Source organism: Elephantulus edwardii, unplaced genomic scaffold (genome assembly GCF_000299155.1).
Source record: "Elephantulus edwardii isolate Elephantulus edwardi_28Jun2011 unplaced genomic scaffold, EleEdw1.0 scaffold00127, whole genome shotgun sequence".
NCBI lineage: Eukaryota > Metazoa > Chordata > Mammalia > Macroscelidea > Macroscelididae > Elephantulus > Elephantulus edwardii.
In genome coordinates, this window is record NW_006399877.1 from 73,535 (window position 1) to 88,328 (window position 14,794).

The 14,794-nt window shown below is 53.2% G+C and overlaps 1 protein-coding gene across 1 annotated transcript in view; it reads right to left on the bottom strand.

Moving 5' to 3' along the window:
• Positions 1-14,794, bottom strand: part of SNED1 (sushi, nidogen and EGF-like domains 1) — a 59,514-nt gene that overhangs the window by 9,914 nt on the left and 34,806 nt on the right. The window contains exons 9-23 of the mRNA XM_006893492.1: positions 11,345-11,470; positions 11,064-11,165; positions 10,706-10,819; positions 8,786-8,902; positions 8,122-8,238; positions 7,886-8,002; positions 7,694-7,807; positions 4,665-4,781; positions 4,284-4,397; positions 3,851-3,964; positions 3,481-3,594; positions 2,974-3,270; positions 2,438-2,621; positions 1,264-1,376; positions 162-443 (exon numbers count right to left, since the gene is read on the bottom strand). Of these exons, the coding sequence (XP_006893554.1) occupies positions 162-443; positions 1,264-1,376; positions 2,438-2,621; positions 2,974-3,270; positions 3,481-3,594; positions 3,851-3,964; positions 4,284-4,397; positions 4,665-4,781; positions 7,694-7,807; positions 7,886-8,002; positions 8,122-8,238; positions 8,786-8,902; positions 10,706-10,819; positions 11,064-11,165; positions 11,345-11,470 (2,142 nt within the window). The remainder of the gene's footprint in view (positions 1-161; positions 444-1,263; positions 1,377-2,437; positions 2,622-2,973; positions 3,271-3,480; positions 3,595-3,850; positions 3,965-4,283; positions 4,398-4,664; positions 4,782-7,693; positions 7,808-7,885; positions 8,003-8,121; positions 8,239-8,785; positions 8,903-10,705; positions 10,820-11,063; positions 11,166-11,344; positions 11,471-14,794) is intronic.

The following is a 14,794-nucleotide window of genomic DNA, read 5'->3' on the forward strand; positions in this document are numbered from 1 at the left end:
GTGGACAGGTGGTAGTGGACAGGTGATTGATAATGGACAGGTGATAGTGGCTAGGTATAGCAGGTGGTGTAGGACAAGTGATGTGCAGGTGGGTGGTCTTGATCCCTGCACCCTAGCAGCTCCCCCCCAGCAGCCTCCCCTGCCCTCAGAGGTGCACGTACAGGTGATGATGTACAAGTGGGCGGGCTCGCTGTGCACCTGGCCCTGCTCAGTGCCCTGCACGGCTGTCACAGAGAGCTGGTAGCGCCAGCCGGGTGTGAGGTCACGAACCACATAGGACAGCAGTTTTCCATTGGGGACATAGCGGCTCTTAGTGCTCTGGCTGGCTGTCACGTTAATGACGTAAGCCTCCAGGGTGGTGCCTGGGGAAGGGGCATCCCAGACCACGTGGGCAGAGGTGGCTGTAACCCGGGCAGCTGTCAGGTTTGCTGGAGGCAAGGGCCCTGGACAAGAAAAGAGAGGGGTGAGGATGGGGCGTGGGCACAGGCCTTCCTAGAAGGGCGTGCTCAATCCAAAGATAGACTGTGGTTCTCTCAACGTCCCTGGAGCCTGTACAAAGTCCCAGTGTCCCCGACTAAGCAGAGGGGCCAGTGCTGCTGGGTCTCAGCGAGACTTGAGCAAGGCTGCCCCCAAGCCTCCCTTCCTGCCCCCTGAGCTCCTGCCCCACCCCTCTCTGTCATCTGGGTCCCGTACCCTTCCTTACCCCCTGCCTCTCATCCTTTCCCTGTCCCTGGGACCCACCCTCTACCCCTTCCTGCCCTCCAGCACGCCACTCATCCTCCCTGCTCCTCCCCCAAGTGAGAGTGCCTGAGTTGCATAGGAAGAGTCCCTCTGCTCTAACCCTATACCTCATAGACCCACCTGTACCCCTTTACCTGCCCCCCTGTGGCCTGGCAGCCCACGACTGTTGCTCCCTCACTAGCTGTGGGTTGGAGTGGCATAGCAGGCAGGGGAAGCCTGTGGCCCACCCTTTATCCTGTGGAGCCCACTCCAGCAGAACTGTGGGGTGTCCTCGTCCAGTTGGGCTATGCCCTCTCTCAGTGGTTGTCGATGAAATAGCTTCCTGGAAGAGCCTTCAGGAGTGGGTGACCTGACAGTGTCCCAACACTGTCTTCCTACCAGCTGTTCCCAGAGTGAAGATGGCCCTGTCTGAGGGCCCTCAGCCAAAGGCTGATTCTGACATGGTCACACTGGAGGATCAAGACCTAGCAGGGAGCTTCTGGAAGGTTCTGCCTGGCTCAGGGGTCACGTCACTGTACTTACGTGTCCACACATGCAGCGGTGCAGCAGGCTGACTCTCGGCAGGGGCCTCCCTGGGGCTGAGGCCACTGAGGGCCACGACCTGGACCGTGTACCTCCTTCCTGGTTGCAGGGCCCTGCAGCGGGGAGTGGTACAGAGGGTGGACGCTCAGGGACTTGTGTTTGCTGGCGGCCTTGAGGGTGTGACCTGAGAGGGTGGATGTGGCCACCAGTGCCCACTATGGGCGCCCTCCAGTCATTCTTCAGAAATGCCACACCCAAACCAAACTGCCCTGGCCTGGTGTGAGCAGACAGCGGACCTTTAGGTTCATAGCCTGTCCCACAGTGCACCGCCAGGGCTCTTCTAGGGTTGCACAAAGTCAGGGAGCCAGAGCCTGGAGCCCCTGGACAAACACGCTTGGAAAGGTGCATCCAGGTGTGTCCGAACGTGGCTCCACGTTTGTCTGGGATGCTCAGACGTTCCCTGAGCTGACATGACGGCCAGTGGGAAGTCCTGCACATTCATGGTGCCACGTCCTTTCAAGTTCCAGAAACCAAGGGCCTACGACCCCTTGCAATGGACCTGGTACGTCTGTCTTTCTGTCCTTTGCCCCAACAACTCTGAGAGGTGGACCATCCCTGTGTTTGGGGACGTGCCTGCAGGTATCCGTGCTGGCAGGGACGTCCTGGAACGTCCTGTTGGCACCTCTCAGCAGTCACGCAGGGTGGAAGCCAGTTTGAAGGTCACTTATTTTGGGTTCTGTTGTGTATGATTTGAAATGAGCTTTATGCTAAAGTCAGAACAGGTTTCATTATTACCAGGGTCAACCTAAGGCAATCTGGGTGCCTTGGCAGCCCAGCGGGTACTCGCTTAGCTGCAGAGCCAATGGTTGGCTGTGTGAACTCACCAGCTGTGCTCTGCCCCACGGACCACTGAGCAGGTGTGGGCTCAGGATGAGGGGTACACCCTGCTCCCAGCACCTGCTTCTCCCTCAGCCCCAAGACCAGGCAGGAGGAAGGCCCCTGCCACCCAGGGGAGAGGTCAGTGTCCTGTGCACACCTAGTCAGAAACCTCAAAATGGTCCCGCCCCTCAAGGTGGGCCGGGGGAGGGGGCCATGCAGAGCAGGGTCTGGCAGGCGTCTCCCCAGCCCGTGACTCCTGCCCAGGGCCTGCCCTGTCTACAGGATTGCCGCTTACCTGAATGTGAACTTGTCCACACTCCTGTCCAGGTCAACAGACTGGTCTCCACCAGCCTCAGGGCCATGGATGGACACTCGGACTTTGGTGACTGTGGTGTGGTGGATCTGGTGCAGAGCCCAGCGCACTGAGATGGTGCTGGCTGTTGCATTGATCACTTCAAAACCCTCAACAGGGCGGGGACCTGGGGGTATGGGCTGCTCAGGCAGTGCCGACCCCCTGCTCCTAAGGGAGGCTTGGAGGTGACCAATCAGGTGTCTCCCTGACAGAGGTTGCCTGTGAGCTCCCCCTTCTGCAGTGAGCAGTAGACCCGGCCTGGTCCACGCTGGGGCCAGCGAGGAGGCCAAGGGGCACAGCAGAGAGTGTGCCCCCACCAACAGAGAGCAGACACCGAACCCACTGCACATCTGCCCTGGAGAATGGGCCCTGAGAACGGGAGGCTGGGCTTCCCTCTTTGGTCCCACATCGTGTCCCCCCCCCCCATTGAGGACGGCTCCCACCTCGCCTCCAGCTTTTAGGACATGGGCCCCACTCACGCGTGCGGACCAGCAGCACCACGGGCCGGCTGATGTCATTCTTGTTGTTGGTGTTTCGTTTGACCGAGAAGACAGAGATGCTGTAGGCCCGGCCAGCTGCCAGTGCCTGGAGCTGGTGGGCTGAGTGGCCGTGGTCCACGAAGTCCGTACGGCGGAAAGTGCCCTCAGCGGAGGCATAAGTGACTGCATAGCCATCCAGCATCTGCTGGGCTGCCGCGCCCACAGGGGGCAGCCAGGAAATGGACACTCTGCTCTCCTCCACCTGCTCCACCTTGAGGCCCGTGGGTGGGAGAAGCTCTGTGGCGGACACAAGGTGGTGGTCGGGGTCCACTGCTGCCCTGTGGGGACCCGACGAGGGCCATGGGCTCCTCACTGCTGTTGGCTGTGCCCATGCTTCCTGAGGGAGGTTCACACCAACCCCAGGGGAACCATCCACCCCCACTGCCCAGAGACAGCAGACCTGCGCTGGCCCTTGGCCCACCGGCTGTCCCAGGGCCCACGGCTCACCTTGGGCGCAGTTCTTGCCAGTGTACCCCACTTTGCAGGTGCAGCTGTGGGACCCGTTGTTGGCCAGGCAGTAGCCACGGCCCCCGCAGGGGCTGGAGAAGCAGGGGTCACTCACTGCAGGCCACGGACAGGGAGCAGCATGAGGGCTGGCAGGACCATAGCCCCACAGGGTCGAGGTCACTACTGGCTGTGCTGGCTGAGGTATCAGCAGGCTGTGCCCACGGAGCCCAGTTCAGGCCGGGGGGGGTCAGTCCAGTGGGGTGAGCCTGGCATGTAGTGTGGGGAGGGGTGGTACCCTTCCTCCACTCGTGCTCCTGGGAGAGGGGCAGGGGAGCCAGTGGCCTGGGCAGGGGCTGCCCTACCTGCCTACCTGTCTCACAGTGGGAGCCAAAGAAGCCCTCAGCACACACGCACAGGTAGGCCCCCTGGTCGTTCTTGCAGGCCCCTCCATGCTGGCAGGGGCTGGAGTCGCAGGCGTCCACCTCTGGGGAACACACAGTGAGCCTGAGGTCAGGACCTGGGGTCAGGGCCTTGGGGAAGGAAGGGCAGGGCCACGGGGATCTGGAGTGGCAGGGTAGGGGAGCAGAAGGGAGATGCTGTGAGAAGCAGACTTGGAGAGGGGCTGGGAACTCCCTGGAGGCACTCAGGTGTTCAGGTGAGACTGGACTCCTGGCCCAGGCCCCAGCAGTGCCCCTAAGTACCCTCTAAGCCCCAGCCATTGTGCTGAAAACACATTGCGGGTATCCCAGGGTAAGAGGAGGGTAAGGGGCTGGCTGTGGGGACCCATCTATGGGCACTCTCACCTGTCTCACAGTGGACCCCAACATAGCCTGATGGACACTCGCAGAGGAGGGCTCCCCGGAAGTCCCTGCAGGAGCCCCCGTTCTGGCAGGGCTGTGAGGCACACATGGTAGTCTCTGTGGATGGGACACAAAGCTAGCCCATACCCCATGGCTTCCAGGGATGGCCACCCCAGTGTGGGGTGACTCACCTTCCTGCCTCACGTCTCTGCACTCCGAGTCTGCTGGAGGCAAGACCTAAGTCAGAGGGGCTTCAGCCTCAAGTCCCCAGACCAACCTAAGCCCATCCTTCCGCTTGTGCTGCTTGTGCTGACCTTTAAGACCATGGCCCCTGGACTCCCCACCCCCACTGTGGGTGTCCTCACTCCCCTCTCCCACACTCACCCCTCTCACAGTGGGTGCCCTCATAGCCTGTCCTGCAGATGCACTGGTAACCGGATATGTGGTCCAGACAGGAGCCCCCATGCAGGCAGGGCTGAGAGCGGCACTCGTCCACTTCTGCTGGGGCCAGGCCAGGAGGAAAGCAGACCTTTAGTTTTGGGCCAGTTCTCAGAGCCAAATAGGTACAAATGATTTTGGCTTCAAGGAAAGCAGTGGAAGTGCTTTGCAGTGGAGAGCAGTTGTGTTTCAGACCCTCGAGGAAGGGAGCAGAAAGCCTCTCAAGCATTCTGTGAGTGGAGCTGTACCCACCCCTCCCCGCGTAAGTGCTGGGCCTTGCCAGGGTACACACTCCCATGAGGCTGGGCCGCAGACACCTGCAGGGACGGGGCCTTGCTTCTGCTCATTCTGACGTCCCCCAGGAAACTCTGTTTTATTTAACACCACATTGTATTAGAGGAGTTTGTGTGTGTCCTGTTGTTTTTAGAGAAATTACTTTCCTTGTTTGCTAAAAAATCTCCCTCGTGAGTGAATATGAATGTTATCAAATGCTGAGGACACACTTACTGAGAGTCTCCCATGATTTCTCCCTCCTTTGTCAGTTGGTGTAGTAGCAGATTTTCTAACACACCTTGGGGACCCCTCGTATGATACTGGTGGATGTTGTTTTGATGGAACTACTGACAGACTGTGAGTCACTATTGTGTTTAGTTTTGCACCTGTATTTATGTTTCTTGAACTCACGAGTTTCCTTTCCCTACTGTCCACTTCTGGTTTTCATAAAAAGATTTTATTGACCTTAGAGGGTAGGTTGACACATTCTTTATTTTCTACTCTCTGGAAAAGTTTGGGGGATACTGCAGTGACCTAATTCTTAGTAGTACGGTAGAATTTACCTATAAAATTTGGTGTGGTCTTTCCTTTTGAAAAAGTATTGTTAAGTACTGCTTCAGTGTTTTTAAATAGTTGATGGGGCTTTGCAGCCTTTCTCTTTTTCCATATGTCACTTTTGGGCAGCTAGATGTGTTGCCTATTTCTCTGAAGCTTTACCATTATTTATATGGAATGGTTGGTAGTATTTCCGTATCTTTCTTTTTTAAAAAAATTTTACTTTATTATTTTTTGTGTGTGTACCATCAAAATGGATCTGACAGGTACAGGAGGAGATTGTCCCTCCTTCTCCATGAAAACATCTGGTGGATTCAAACTGTGTACTTCTGGGATTACAGTGTAGTTTCTTGCCACTAGGCTACCAGAGCTCCCTATATCTTTCTTGATGCTGCTGTAGCTTTATGTCCCCTTTTTAATTTAAAAAGGTTTTTATTTTTGCTGTTTGTTTTTATTGATTAGTCTTGATAGAGGATTGTCTATTTATTTATACATTTCAAATAATTCATTATGGCTATGTTGACCTTTTCTCTTATGTCTTAGATTTCTCTTTTATGAATCACGGGTCATCTCTTTGTGGTTGTTCTTTTTGGTATCATTTAGTATAATTTTCTAAACTTCTAAAGTCATAAATGTGACTCATTCATTTTGAAATTTTCCTCTTTCCAATTTAAATAATGAAATTTCTCATGAAATTATTTGCTTCCTCAGGTTATACAAGTTTTGATATAGAAATTTCTCATGAAATTATGCTTCCTCATATTATACAAGTTTTGATATAGAAAGTACTTACTCTTATTTATTTTTAAATATTTTATGCCCATTACTGGTTGTTTGGTGGTGTTGGTTTTTTTTTACTCAGAAGTATTTGTAAAAAGTTTAAAAGACTCAAACATGGAGACTGAAAAATGTTTCTTTCTCCTAATAACTAAGCTGCTTCTATTCAGAGAGCTGAGATGTGTGGTCTCTAACTTTTGCACTTGTCAGAAATGCTTGTTCACAGCCCAGCACGTTACGGGTTATGTGATCAGCGTAGTGTCCTTGGGAAGCATGAGTGCCTGCTAGCTAATGGGTGCAGGATCCCACTTGTCACCCTGACAGAAATGCCTTTTTTAAAAAAAATTATTTTATTTCTTTTTGTGTGTGTGTATACCGTCAAATCAGATCTAACTGGTACAGGAGGAGATTGTTCCTCTTTCTCCAGGAGAGCATCTGGTGGATTCAAACCATGCATCTCTGAGATTGCAGTTGCAGCTTCTTGCCACTAGGCCACCAGAGCTCGCCCAGAAATGCCTTTGAGTGAGGTTTATGCACTGCAGCCAGATCTTTGCACTTTGTTGGTGCCGTGGAGTCCAAGCCTGCCAGCAGTTGGGAGAGGTGGCTGGACACAGCTTTCGTTAGGACATTTGTCCTTCTCTTCTGAAGTCTGGGGGTTTGCTTCCTATCGAGGCTGTGGCTTTAGACCCCCGAGCATTGGAGATGGTTAAACTGAGTCAGCGTCACCAGGTGTGACCCTCTCCTCCATCGCTGATTTTGTCTTTAGGCTCTTTTACTGCTATTACAGCCATACAGTTTTGAGATGGTTTGTCATTCCCTGATGGGATTTTCCATCCTTTCACAGCAGTCTCTCTCTCTCTCTCTCTCTCTCTCTCTCCCTCCCTCTCTCTCTCTCTGTGTAGGGAGGCTGCTGAGCCTGGCACCTCTCTGCCTGGGGACTGTCCTGGGTCCTCCCCTTGGCCTGGCCAGAAGCCCTGTGACTGTTGCCATCACAGGATTGATGAGAGGAGGACAGTGGGCAGAGGCATCACTGTGGCAATAAGGACACTCCCTGCAGACCCACAGCATGGGGGCCACTTGGCCTGGCTTACAGGTAGCCCCCGTCAGCGGTGGGAGGCCACATGCCCTGTCTTGCACACTCAGGCCACCTCCTGGGATTCCTTCAGTCCATCGCAGCAGGAACATTTCTTTCCACCTGTCTGGAACCACCCCCTCACCCCCACACTCCCTGCTCTCCTCCTCCGGAACTCTGCACGTGGAGGAGCCCTGACTTTGGGCACTGGCTGCCTCCTTTTTTCCTCAGGGGACTCTGTTCACACCCTAATAAAGACAGCATGCATGGCGCAGCCTTGCCCCCATGAGATGCTCACCTGCCTGGCACCAGTGCCCAGTGAACCCTGCTTGGCACCGGCAGGAGAAGTCTGTGCCCAGGTCCTCGCAAGTGGCCCCATTTAAACACGGGTTCCGGAAGCAGGGGGAGGGGGCTGCAGGAATGGGAAGTTACAATGCCCAGGGGCCCACTTGACCCCGGCCTGGCTGGCCTGCCTGCCCCCCACGCTCACCGGTCTCGCAGTGGCGGCCAGAGAAGCCCGGTGGACACTCGCACTTGTACTTGCCGATGTAGTGGAAGCAGGTGCCGCCATTGTGGCAAGGTGCCGAGGCGCACGAGTCTGGCTTTCCTGTGGGGAGCGTGTGGGTCAGGGCTCCTCACCTGCCCTGGCAAGCTGCTTCTATGAGGACACTGGCCAGGGCTCAGCACCTCAGTCACCCCCCCCCCACACACTCCGTGTCCACACACCAATCTCACAGTGCCGTCCAGTGAAGCGGTAGGGGCAGCTGCAGAGGTAGCTGGCCTCGGCCTCCTTGCACGTGCCCCCGTTCCGGCAGGGCGCTGAGCTGCACAGGCGGGGCCTAACTGTGGGAGACAGTGTCAGAGTGGGGTCAGTGAGCAGAGACTGGCCGCCCGCGCAGTGCACGACACTGGTGTCCTCGGGGCTCTGGGGCCTTGGTGGTTCTAGTGACTCACTGCATCAGGCCACTCAGATTAGGCAGCACAGGGCAAAGCCAGCTGTACCCATCCTGGAGAGGACTCCTGGTGTGAAGTCATTTAATGTGCTAATTCCACAAGGCGAGTTAGGAAAGCGCTGAGCAGGACAGTGGAGCAAACCAGCAGGGGTGCCTCCCTCAACAGAGCAGGGACAGGCACATGAGGTACTGTTCCCCAAGACTAGTACTGCGTCCAGCTCAGGAGCTCAGAGAAAATGAGATTTAGCTGGGAATGTGGAGGGAAAATGTGTGCTGGTGCCCTGAACACCACCTCCCTGCAGCTGCTCTCCAGGATGCTGACCGGCCCTGGAGGGTGGGCAGGAGACTCATGGGGTGTTGACCGGCCCTGGAGAGAGGGCAGGAGGCTCTGGGGTGCTGACTGGAGGTGCGCTGTTGGGGGTGGGCAGGCAGCCTACCTTTCTCGCACTGCTCGCCATGGAAGCCCCGTGGGCACTCGCACGTATAGGAGTTCTCGTGGGCATCACAGGAGCCTCCATTGAAGCAGGGGTCCGAGTCACAGGGTGACGGCAGGGCTGAGGCAGGGACAGAGCACGTGTGTCTTCCGAGGGCTGCCCTGCCACCTTGCCTAGACTAAAGGCCATTGAATGCACTGGACTCCGTCCTCCCTCATGCTGGGTGCGCTCTAGTCTCAATCCTACAAGCCTCAGCCTCCCTGTCTGGCCTCGTGTCACCCTCGCACCGTTGTCTATAGTTACACACCTCACAGTACTGACAATGCACCTGCAGCCCAAAGCCATGGCTGTCAAGTCTATTCCAGCCCTTGGCCGTCCTACAGGACTGCTTGGTACGGTGTCTAAGGACACAAATCTTTGCAGAAACAGACCAATTCACTTTTCTCATGTGAAGCAGCTCGTGGATTTGAACTGCTGGCCTTTCAGCTAGCAGCCAGGCTGCTTGTCACCTGTGCCACTGTGTCCTTAACAAGTACCAGAGTGATACAGATGCCATGCACTTACATCTGCAGCTGCCGCGAGCCAGCTGGGCTCCCAGTGGCCACTACACTGGGCTGGATCACTGGATCCAGATGGCGTTCTCTGACAGGCTTTCAGAAGCAGACCGTCAGGCCTTGCTTCCTTGTCTGTCTTAGTCTGGAAACATTGTAGCAGCACCGGTGAGTTGTGGCTACATTAGCTGGAATCTGAACTGGGATCTCTACCCCAGGAAGCCAGTGTTCTACCCCAGAGCCGCTACCCCTCTGCCCTTTAGTGTTTTTTTTTTTATATTTAATTTCTTTATTTTTCATTTCAGTGAACATCTACAGAGATTTTGGAATTCCATTCATTCACTGTTGCACCCCTCTCCCTGCCCCCCCACCCCCCATCCCCTGCCCTTTAGTTTTTAACAACATACATAAACACTATATGCTTTAGTCGGCAGCTCTGGTGGCCTCATGGTAAGGAGCTGCGTCACCAACCTAAAGACACGCAATGTGAATCCAGCAACTGCTTCATGGGAGAAAGGTGGACCATCTCTCCCTGTGGGATTTACTGCCTCTAAACCCAGGGAGCCTCTGCTATGGGTCAGTTCTGACTTAACAACAAACAACAATGCACTAATTATGTAATTATGTGTAATTAGATACATAACTGGGTGAGGTGAGCAGTTAAACGCTCTGCTGTTTACTGAAGGGCCGAGCTCCACATCCACCACAGGGGTCCTAGGTCCACCCACAGGGGTCCAAGGTCGCACTCAGGGGCCCAAGGTCCACCCCTAGGGGTCCAAAGTCCACCCTCAATGGTCCAGCACTCACACACAGGGGTCCAAGGTCCACCCGCAGGGGTTCAAGGTCCGCCCGCAGGGGTCCAAGGTCCGCCCGAGATGGTCCGGTGCTCACACACAGGGGTCTGGCATGGCAGTGTCCTGCACTGCTAGACCACAAGCCCTGGGGCAGGCTTGTACGTCGACCCTGGTGTGCCGACTTGGAGCTCTGTCCCCATTGCTGTCATAGTTGGGATTAGTTCAGGAGGCCTGAGTGCCCCACGCTCATTCACTTTCAGAGATGTCTCTGACCATGCGGGGGTAAAGCGGGTCCAGCCCATCTGCAGATGCACCAGGCTCAAGGAAGACCCTGCCTCTAGGCCATGGCCAGTTCCTAGCAGCAGCCGCCCAGCCCTGGCCAGTTGCCAGTAGCTGCCCGGCCCTGGGAAATCCCCAACAGCTTCCTAGCCCTGGCCAGTTCCTAGCAACAGCCACCAGTCCTGGGCAGTCCTTAGCAATAGCCGCCCAGTTCTGGGCAGTCCCAGGCAGCTGCCTGGCCCTGGCCAGCTCCCAGCAACAGCTGCTGGCCCTGGGCAGTCCCGGGCAGCTGCACTCACAGTGGCTCACGTTGTGTTCCGAGTGGCAGACGCAGAGGTAGCTCCCGCCGTACTCCATGCAGTAGCCTCCGTCAGGACACTGGGTGTTCATGTTGCAGGGTGTGGTCGTGACCTCTGCGAGGGGAATAGGCCCACATTCGAGGTGTCCTCCTGGGAAGCTGCTGTCCCAGGGGCCACACCCACACAGGTGACCTGCTTGGGCACATGGTGGTCATGGGAACATGTGGAATGATGGACCCTGACTGAGCTCCATTCATTCACTTCCTGGCTCACCACTTTTGCCCACCTGTACCCCACAATGAGGTTCCCAAGGGTCAGCAGGGTAGGAAGGGGTCCTGCTCTGCCTCTGGCCACTTACCAAACTCACAGAGAAGCCCGAAGAAACCTGGGGGGCACTGGCAGAGGGAGCTGTTGGCAGCCAGGCACCTGCCTCCATTGCGGCATTCACAGTCAGAGAGTCCTGCCAGGAGGGGTTCCCGTGGGTGAAACCCCAAGTCCATATGCTCAGCTGCTCAGTCACACTCACTGTTACACACAGACTCTCCTACACACATATGCACACTCACACCTCATACACTCTCAGGCGTGTCTGCACACCAACACAGTTGCTTCCAGTCCCTAGCCCTAGCCCACATGTACTCTCTCCACAGTGGGGACCCACGAAGCCCCTGGGGCACTTGCACACAAAGCTCTGGTCAGCACCCACGCACATGCCTCCCTTCTGGCAAGGGGCTGAGCGACAGCCAACAGATTCCAGGCGGATTCCTGCAGGAAAGGTAGGAGGGGAGCGAGTGGAGGGTCCGAAAGCCAGGGGCTGGCCGCCTGGGCAGTTCACTCTGCCAGTTCCCCAGGGACAAGGCAAATGAAAGCAGGAGGCATAGGCTGCAGAACGCCGTGCCCCGGAGAGTCTGACCACACCCCTACCTGTCCATGCCTGACACTTTCCAGGTATGTCTCCTGGCTGATACCTAGGTCAACTCTTCTGTGATCACAGAGCAGTCATTTAAAATGGCCCAAGCTTTAACAAGACAGCTGCTTGGGGAGAATGGGCCCTGCACACTTGATTATGTGATAAGATCCACATTTATACAAAGAAAACCTTTAAATAGAACCATATTCAAATTTATACACTAACCACTAACGCCAAAGATGGAGACATTGGGCATGTCCCCACTTCTACGTGCAGCTCTGGTGGTATGTACAGTCGCTAGGGAGTTGTGCTGCTAGCCCAAAGATGGCACCTTGTCGGTTCAAATCCACCTGCAGCTCCACTGGAGAACAATGGGTTATCTCCTCTGCTGCAATTTATAGCCTCAGAAAACCCTCGGAAGGGTCAGCTGTGAGTCTGCTCTGACTCCATGGCAATGGCTTTAATTTCGACCACTCCTGCAGTCAGCAATTGATCAAATGTGCAATCTAGATGCATTCAAAATGGTTGGTTATTGGGATGCAAAAGCTGAAAACAAAGAAATATTTTTAGGTGTTCTTGAGTGGACTATGCCTCATAGTGACCCTATGAACAGCAGATGGAAATGTGGCTAAATTCTGTGCCTTCTTTACTATTTGCAACATGCTCAGACATGCTGTCACAGCCACTGTACCAGCCCATCTTGTCGAGGGTCTTCCTCCCTTTCTCTGACCACCTTCCCAGCATGAGGTTTTTTCCAAGGACTTGCCTTTCCTGACAACACTCCCAAAGTGTGCAATGGAATTTCCCCCTCTTTGTCTTGGTAGTGTAAACGAGGCCAGAGATTGCCTGATAGAGTTCTGTATGACCAACACCTCACCTCATTCATGGCAAATACAGCTCCTGAAAACAAAGGTGAGGATACTGCTGCATGGAACACCCAACAACCAATAAACTTGTGGAAAGAGATATCAGTATCATCAGTCGGAGTAAGACTGGGGCCACCTGTGTAACAGGCCATTAATGGTTCAGTTGCAAGTTCAAATTGAAGACCAGAGCAGTTCAACAAGAACCCAAACATGATCTTGAATTTAGATTCGATCTTTTCAACATTAATTCTCAGAGTCTAGTTGAATTGTGGAATGGTATCAAGGGCATCATACCTGAAGAAAGCAAAAGGTTATTAAAAAGGAAAGAAAGAAAACACCAAAGTGGATGTCAGAAGAGACTCTGAAAATTGTTCTTGAATATAGAGAAGCTAAAATGAAAGGAAAAAGTGAGGAAATAAGAGTGGGACAGACTCTTTCTAAGGGCAGCTCAAGAAGACAAAGTATTATAATGAAACCATGAAAGATGTGGAGTTAGAAAACCCAAAGGGTAGAAGGGAAAACAATGATTGCGTTTCAACAGTGTGGGATCCAGTTACTGAATGATGCAGGAAACATCTAGAGAAGATGGGAAGAACACACAGAGTCACTGCACCAAAAAGAAGAGGTGAACGTGACCATTTCAGGAGGTGGTGCATGGTGACAAGCCAGAGGTGCCGAGGAAGTCCACACTGCACTCAAGGCTTTGGCAGAAACCTGAATACCATTTGAAGTGTTTAAAAGAATCAGAGGCATAGAGAATGGAATGCTCCCTGTGCCACGAGATTTGGAAGACAGCTGCCTAAGCAGCGTGGAAGAGATCTGGTGGTGTGTCCAGTCCACGGACAGGTGAGCGATCAGAATGCAAGAACGATAGAAAAATATCATTAACAGTACATGCAAGTACACTCGGACTGAATATAATTAAAAAACTGTTGGAGTAGCACAACAACAGGGAACTGCTAGAAGTTTAGACTGGACTAGAAGAGGATGTGGAAGGAAGGACATCATTACTGACATCAGATAGAGCTTGGCTGCAAGCAGAGACTCCAAGACAGATGTTATGGATTAAATTGTGTCCCCACCAAATACACGTATTAGTGATAGATTGTGGTTACCATGCAGTGACCCTGACATCTCCTAACCAAGCAGCCGCAGGAGGGTTAAGGGTGGAACTGTGGCCCAGAGGCCTTTCTCTCACAAGATAAACACGTGATCCAGGGGCAGGAGTCCCAGCACCAGGAGTGAAGTGGGTCTTTTTGGACCCAGGCTCCTCCTGTTTGTCACGAGGGCCAGAATGGATGGAGGTCTCCAAGGAGTGCTGTGGCAACTGTTATTAAGAGGGACAAGGCCTTTCATGACATAGATGGCCTTCCCCCAGAGCCTGAATCCTGAACTTGGACTTGATAGTAAATTGCTGTTTATTAAAGCAATCAGCTTGTTGTATCTGGTACAGCACCATTAGGCAGTTGAGACAGACGTGTTTTATTTCACCTTTGTTAATAGAGGTGTTAATATTGGACTGTGTCAATCAGACAAACTATGGATAATATTGAAAAGAATGGGAATTCCAGAAGGCAAAACTGTGCTCACGTGGAACCTGCACCCAGGCCAAGTGTCTGAACTGAACAAGGAGCCACAGGATGGTTTAAAATCAGGGAAAGCATGTGTCAGGGTGGGACATTTTTATCACTTATTCAATCTGAACGCTGTGCAAATAATCTGAGAAGCTGGTCTATAGGAAGAAGAAAGTGGCATCAGGATTGGAAAAAGATGCATTCACAATCTGTAATATAGAAATGACACAACTTCACTTGCAAATGAAGATTTGAGACACTTACAAATGGAGTTCAGTGGCTACAGCCTTCCATAAGGGTTATACTTCAACCTTCAGGGAACAAAACTCACAACCAGACCAATTAACAACATAATGATAAATAGAAACAAAATGAAAGTTGACAAGGATTTCCTTTTACTTATCTCCACAATCATCACCCTTGGAGGCAGCAGTCAAGAATAGCTGGGTCTTTACAGAGTTTCTATATCCAGTTTGGGGGTTTTTATGTAGAGCTTTTTGAAGAAACTCCAAACTGCCTTCCAGAGTGGCAGTATCATTGCACAATCCCACCAACATTGTATAAGAGTAAGGATGGCAATGGAACCACCTTACCTCTGTAACTTGATTTGTGCCACTATTAGAACCTCTACTCAGAATATTATTGCTTTTCAATTTTTGGCTCATGCACTTTTAACTTCTTAAATTTGTATCTTCTAGGCTGCAACATTTCCATGATACATCTTCAAGGATATGAACAT